This window comes from Amaranthus tricolor, chromosome 17, assembly GCF_026212465.1.
Source record: "Amaranthus tricolor cultivar Red isolate AtriRed21 chromosome 17, ASM2621246v1, whole genome shotgun sequence".
Lineage (NCBI taxonomy): Eukaryota > Viridiplantae > Streptophyta > Magnoliopsida > Caryophyllales > Amaranthaceae > Amaranthus > Amaranthus tricolor.
The window spans coordinates 8450538-8457337 of record NC_080063.1 but is presented as its reverse complement, the minus strand read 5'-3'; the positions used below and the strand labels follow the sequence as shown (position 1 = coordinate 8457337).

Here is a 6800-nt window from a genome sequence, read left to right as displayed (position 1 = left end):
ATAAGCAATTTAATATAAAAAAAATCAAATGATAAGCAAAGTTTTATTTTATTTCCCGGTACTCAATTCCGAGGCCTGTATAACATCGCTGTTACAAAAGAGAATAAAATGAGAAGGTTAAAAATAATTGAAGTATTAGTTCGCTGTTAGTAACAGCGAATAATGACTTTGGTTAAAAAAAGTCAGCATGTTTGTTCGTTGTTAGTAACAGCGAACAAATACTTTGACTTTTTTTTATCACAGTTAATGTTCGTTTATTAACAGCGAACTAATACAGCCCTGAATACAGCAGTCAGTCTCCTTTCCCATTTTCTCCAAATCTCAAAACCCTTAAAACTTTATACGACTTTTTCCTTCTAAATTCCACCATTAAAACTACTTCATTCCTTTAATTCTTCGCTTCTTCTTTCAAGCTAACCCTACTAAAGTAATCTGCCATAGATTTAGATTGATTTTAGGTAATTATTTCATTGAATTATGCAATTTGAATTCGATAATTAAGGTTTAGAGGTGTTCATTCCGGTAATCGGGTCGGTTTCGGACGGGTGTCGTTCGATTCGGTTGTATTTCCTACCGGTTATATTTCGGATGCGTGTTGCGACGGGTCATACTCGGGTCGAGTCATTTAGTCACGGTTCAGTTGAAGATTGGTTATTCGATCTATCGGGTTAGCATCAGTTCGGTGTCGGTTGAAGTTCGTGTCGAGTTTCAATCGGTCTCGAGTTGTCATCGGTTAATAATTGGTTCGGTTTTACTGGGTGCAGATCGGGTTCAGGTATTTTTCAAGTAGAATTCGACTACGAATTGCGAATTACTAATTACTAATTACTATTGATCGAGTCAGTATCAGATTAAGTTGTTAGTCATTTTTTAATTGATCATAAGGTTCCTTTACTTAAAGCAAAATAATGAAAATGCAAATCAATTAGTGATCATTATTACATTGTTACTTTTTACTTGTTTGACCAGAAATTAAAATTATAAAGTTCTATCAATTTTCATATAATTTGATTAAAAGTAGTTAAATAAACATTGACCATTGATTATTAACTCTAAATATATGAAACCATGTATTTATAAAATTTATTTTATTAAAATATTTATGACTTTATTAGAATAACTAATAAGATGATTGAATATGAGTCAATCATACTTCTATGTAAAAAATTAGTTCAGGTTTACAGCAGTTCGATCTAAACTTTGTTCGGGTTAAGTCGGTTTTAGGCGGATCGAGTTCGATTTTGAGCATTATTCAGGTCGGATATGACTTGGGTCGGTCACTATTAAGTTCGGGTAATCTCGATTAATAGTTACGTGTCGGTTAGAAAAATCGGTTACAGCTCGAGTTCAGTTTTCCCATTTTCAGTTGCCAACCGGTTCGGGTATAGCTTCGGGTCGGGTGATATCAGTTCGATAAACCTAAAAAAGGAACACATTTTCGAGTCGGTTTACTTTCGGTTTCAGATCGGATTTTCGGGTCATGTCACTTTTGAACAGCTCTATAGGGTTTATTAAATTTTTTCTAATTTTTTTTTCAAATGCAGGTCTTAATTGCAATTTAATACTTGTTTAGGTCATCCGCAACTACTTAAGGTACTTGTTAATTTATCTCATTACCTATTTGTGTAGTAGTAACTATGGTTGTAACACTCCGAAATTTTCATGGCGTCATTATTTAATGGCAAAATGTTAAAAAACTACCTAACATAAACCCCATTTTGCAAATAACTACCTTAAATAAAAATTTTTGCAAAAAACTACCTTACATAATCCATTTTTTTGCAAAAGACTACCTTGTAACGGAATTGGGCGTTTGACCGGCACATTTAACCGTTGACCATCACGTGCCTTGCACGTGTTCCCTTTATTAACCTAAAATCCTCTTCTTTTCAATCCAGTGAATTCGAAATAGCTTTCCTTCCTTCTTCTTCCCAGCGATAAACCCTAAATCTTCTTCAATTCAATTCACAGCTTTCTTTCATTCACCTAGCATTCGAATCTCTAATTCATTCAAAGATCATCGTTTTCTTCCAATTAATCAGTTATGTCTTCTTGTTCTTCAAGCGAAAATTCTTCAATTGAAAAATGTGGGTGTGGAGTTCCCTTTGCAAGGAGGGTTTCATGACCAAGGAAAATCCTGGAAGAAGGTTTAATACTTGCGTTTTTTATAATCCTGATACAAAATCGAGGGGTTGCAAAAAGTTTAAATGGGTTGATGAACCTGAAATGGCTATTTGGCAAAGAAAACTCACTAACAAGCTTGTGGAGGAAAAGCGACAATTGGCAACCGAAATCAAGATTTTGACATCAAGGGTTTCTTGCTTGGAACATGAAAAGGAACAAGCACTTTCAGAAATTAAAAGGATTAAGAAGAAATGGATGAATGAGAGGAAGCATGGAAATCAGATTACAAGCTTTGTATTAGGGTTTTCCTTTTGTTTTTTTTTGGTGTTTCTTGTAATAATCAAGGCTAGTAATTGAAGTTTAGGACCTATTTAAGAATAATTGTAAGAGTGATTTGGGTATTGTAACTTGATCATGATGAATGAATGAATTAACCTTTGGTGTATGTTTTGTTTGTTGTGGTTGATAGAATTACAATTATATCAAAATGTTGGTATCTTTGCTGTGGTTGCTGGGTATTGTAACTGTACTTGATGTGGTGTCTGTAAACACATTTCGTTTTGGTGTGTTTGCTGTGTTTGCAGCACCCTTACATGTAAATTTAATGCTGTGGTTGTTGTAAACACTGTGTTGGTGTTGCTGTAAACTTTAGAGTGCACATTTGGTTGAGGTGCACATTTGGCTCAGGTGCACACAGAACTTAGTTCAAACAGGGTACATATTCTGTGGTTGCTGTGCATAATAAACTTCAGCTCTTTGCTGTGGTTGCTGTGCTGTGCTGTGTATTAGTCAAGGCTCAATTGCATTGAACACTAAAATTATGAACATTGAACACTAAAATTATGTGCTGTGTACATATTCTGTTGGTGATGTGTTTGATGATCAGTTCAAAATCAACATTGAACACTAAAATGAATGAATTAATACATGCTGCATACTTATGAACATTGAATTGTTTTGCTGAACATTAAACATACTCAGGAACTTAGGACCATTGCTGCACATGATCAGTTCGAAGGTTTAGTACAACTGATCAGTTCAATTCTTTTGCACCACATGATCAGTTCATTATTGATTCAAACACAATTCAAACACATTTGCACCACATGATCAGTTCATTCTGAATGATCAGTACAGCAATGATCAGTACAATTAATTCAACATAGTACAATTAACTAAATTGTTGAGATCAGCAATGATCAGTACAGCAATGATCAGTTCATTTGCTAAAATACAATTAACTAAATTCAACAAGGTTTAGTACAGCAACTTAATTCAACATAGTACAATTAACTAAATTGTTGAGATCAGCAATGATCAGTTCATTTGCTAAAATACAATTAACTAAATTCAACAAGGTTTAGTACAGCAACTTAATTCAACATAGTACAATTAACTAAATTGTTGAGATCAGCAATGATCAGTTCATTTGCTAAAATACAATTAACTAAATTCAACAAGGTTTAGTACAGCAACTTAATTCAACATAGTACAATTAACTAAATTGTTGAGATCAGCAATGATCAGTTCATTTGCTAAAATACAATTAACTAAATTCAACAAGGTTTAGTACAGCAACTTAATTCAACATAGTACAATTAACTAAATTGTTGAGATCAGCAATGATCAGTTCATTTGCTAAAATACAATTAACTAAATTCAACAATGATCAGTACAACAACTTAATTCAACATAGTACAAGTCTATATTTGACTATTTTGATCCATTACACATGAAGTAGATGCATTTAACTGCGTTTGTTGTTGACCACTGGAGCTAGGCACATCATTCGCTGTAGATTGTTGAGTAGAAGAAGATCCCATTTTAGGCCTTCCACCTTTTGACTTGGTCTTTGTTGGTGGTGGTTTAGGTTGATTTTTGCAGCCCTTTTTGTAGTGACCAACTTCACCGCAATTACCACATCTCCGTTGCTTGAATTCTTTAATAGCACATGCAGCCTTCTTTCCTCCTTTACCTTCACCAACTTCCTTCTTTCTTTTCCTCTTGTTAGGCCTTCCAGGCATCTTTCTATATGGTGGAGGAAGTGGTTTGGCTAAAGTGGTTGTTGGCCACATTTTGTGTCCTGGCATACCATAAAACTTTAGACTATACGTTTTTCGATACGTTTCTACGAGATACGCCTCGTGGACAAAGTCTTTGGCATCTAATTTTCTAAGCACAATACAAGCAACGGCATGTTTGCAAGGAATCCCTATAAGGTCCCAACTTCCACAATGGCAAGTTCTATTGGCCAAGTTTTCAACGTAACAGTCTTCAATATCATCCACCTCAAACTCATACACATCCACTGGGATTACCCTTAAACCATATATTTCTTTTGCATTTTTTTCAATAATTTTAGTGATAGCTGGCATCAACTCACCTTGAAAGTTACTCAACCCTTCCCTTTTGGCTGCGCTTCGTTGCATTACATATCTCCTAATCCACTCCATTAGAGAAATTATAGGCTTCGCCCTTGCTTCTACTAACACATTGTTGAATGCCTCACAAATATTGTTCAATAACATCCCAGACTTACTCCTACTACAAAAAGCATGCCTAGCCCAATGTTTTGCAGGAATAGCAGCTAGATATGCATATGCGTCAATAGAAATATTCTTTATTACATTCATTTCTCTATCAAAATGATTCTGTAACGTAAATTGTTACTAATTAGTTTGACATTACATTCATTTCTGTATCTAAATGATTCTATAAACATAAATGATTCCATACCTTGTTGTAGGCTCTGGCTGCACTCCAAAAGTGTTGTTTGAACAACTCTCCAGGGAACTTGATCTTGAAGTTCGCCCATATATGTCTACAGCAGAACCTAATTTCACATTCAGGAACCACTGAGTTCAAAGCTTCAACCAAACCCTGCATTTTACACAAGTTTTTTTAGGGTTATAACATTAGTTACATTTGAAACAAGAAACGTATTAACAAGAAATTACCTTTTGCCTATCGCTCATGAAGGTGAAAGCTTCACCTTCTGCTTGAACCCAACTACTCGATGCAGTTACCGACCTAAGGTCTTCCACCAGAAGATTTAGAAACCAAATCCATGTTTCTACATTTTCAGTTTCAACCACAGCCCATGCAATGGGAAAGATATTATTGTTCGCATCTTTACCAACAGCAGTCAACAAAACCCCAGGGAATTTTCCCTTCAGATGTGCCCCATCAACACCTATAATAGGCCTACAGCCAGCTACAAACCCCTCCTTACACGCTGTCAAGCATATATACATCCTTTGGAACAAAGGTGGGGGTGTGTCTATTCCAATGCATTTAACGATTGCTGTGCTTCCTGGATTAAACGTCCTTATTGCTTCCGCATAATCCCAAACCCTGCTATACTCTTCACTAGCATCACCATATAGCATTTTCATTGCAATTCTTTTAGCCATGTAACACTTAGAATACTTCACTTCACAACCTAACTCTCTATTAACCCGTTTCTTAAATGCCTTTAATTCCCAAGTTGGATTGTCCCTCCAATCATCTATGTATTTCTCAGCTAAATACAAAGCAGTGACTTTCTTATTTTGGTGTTGGTGACCACATGTGTGGTTTGGAAAATAACTCCTTATTTGAACTGTCTCCTCATCTTTCAATTTCACGGCATGAACCTTAAAATAACACTTCTTCTCCTTCCCACAAACACAGTTCACAATTCTACCTTTCAATTTCATGCAATCGCATCTGTTGTAGCAATACACACTGATCCTATTTGTACCATTATGCAGGTAATAATAATTGTAACCACATTCAATAGCATGGTACCTTAGTGCTTTTCTAAACACATATGTCGAAGGAAACTTAAGGCCTAAAGACAAATTAATCTTACCCTTGAAATCAACCTCAGGGTTGAATGTAGGATAGCTGCATATACCTTCCTCATCATCATTCAAGGCACTCAAATCATAATCATCAGACTGCGGTTCATCATCATTAAAGTACATGTCTGTGTTGTTTTGCTCATCAACCTCCTTATCTAATATCAACCTAATTTCCTCATCATCTATAAACACATCATCAAGACCATAAACTACATTTTCCGCAAACAAATCAGAATCATCCTCATATTCATCTTCATTAACACATGTATAATCATCATCACTACTACTATCCTCAACCTCATCAGCATTACCATCTACATTTACTAAAACCAACTCAGAACTTTCAATCAAGACATCATCTACCCTTACATTACCCACCTCAGTTGACAACTCACACTGCTTCTTTTTCGAATCAATGGCTTTTTTACGGATTGTCAATTTCTTCATCTTAGCTAATTCTTACGGATTGATATAGCTAATTTTAAGAACCCTAATACAGTATTCAGATACAACAACAATCAAATTACAAATTAAAAGATATGAAACAACAAATTCAAATACAAAAAACGCTGCAGGAGGAAGCAAATCTGAAAACGAAAAAATTTAAAATTATAACTAAGATGCAACAAAGAAGAACAAAACCATAATTAATTAGTAGTACATACCGGATTTGCTTAGAAATTCCAATGAACTTGATCTTACGAGCTGGATGGGAGCGAAATGAGAAGGTGAAAGCTTCAGGAAGAATGGCTGGAAGAGAGCAGGATTGAGTGCTGCGAATTTGGGAGAAAGGAGAATTAGGTTAATAAGGGTAACACGTGACTGGCACGT

The 6800-nt window shown here is 35.3% G+C and overlaps 1 protein-coding gene across 1 annotated transcript; it reads right to left on the bottom strand.

The window, feature by feature from the left end:
* Positions 1-3827: 3827 nt before the first annotated feature.
* On the bottom strand, positions 3828-6416 carry LOC130803708 (uncharacterized). The gene is made up of 5 exons (XM_057667909.1): positions 6233-6416; positions 6091-6151; positions 5082-5526; positions 4861-5004; positions 3828-4775 (listed from the first exon to the last, which is right to left on the bottom strand). The coding sequence occupies exons 1-5, from the start codon at positions 6414-6416 to the stop codon at positions 3828-3830; spliced, it is 1782 nt and encodes a 593-aa protein (XP_057523892.1).
* Positions 6417-6800: the final 384 nt, after the last annotated feature.

Excerpts from the sequence above, each read along its gene's own strand:
- LOC130803708 (XM_057667909.1), bottom strand. The coding sequence starts at position 6,416 with ATGAAGAAATTGACAATCCGTAAAAAAGCCATTGATTCGAAAAAGAAG. Across the intron at positions 5,527-6,090 it reads GAGCAAAACAACACAGACAT|AATTGCAATGAAAATGCTAT; the intron begins GTACTTTAATGA and ends CATGGCTAAAAG. Across the intron at positions 5,005-5,081 it reads TCATGAGCGATAGGCAAAAG|GGTTTGGTTGAAGCTTTGAA; the intron begins GTAATTTCTTGT and ends TGTAAAATGCAG.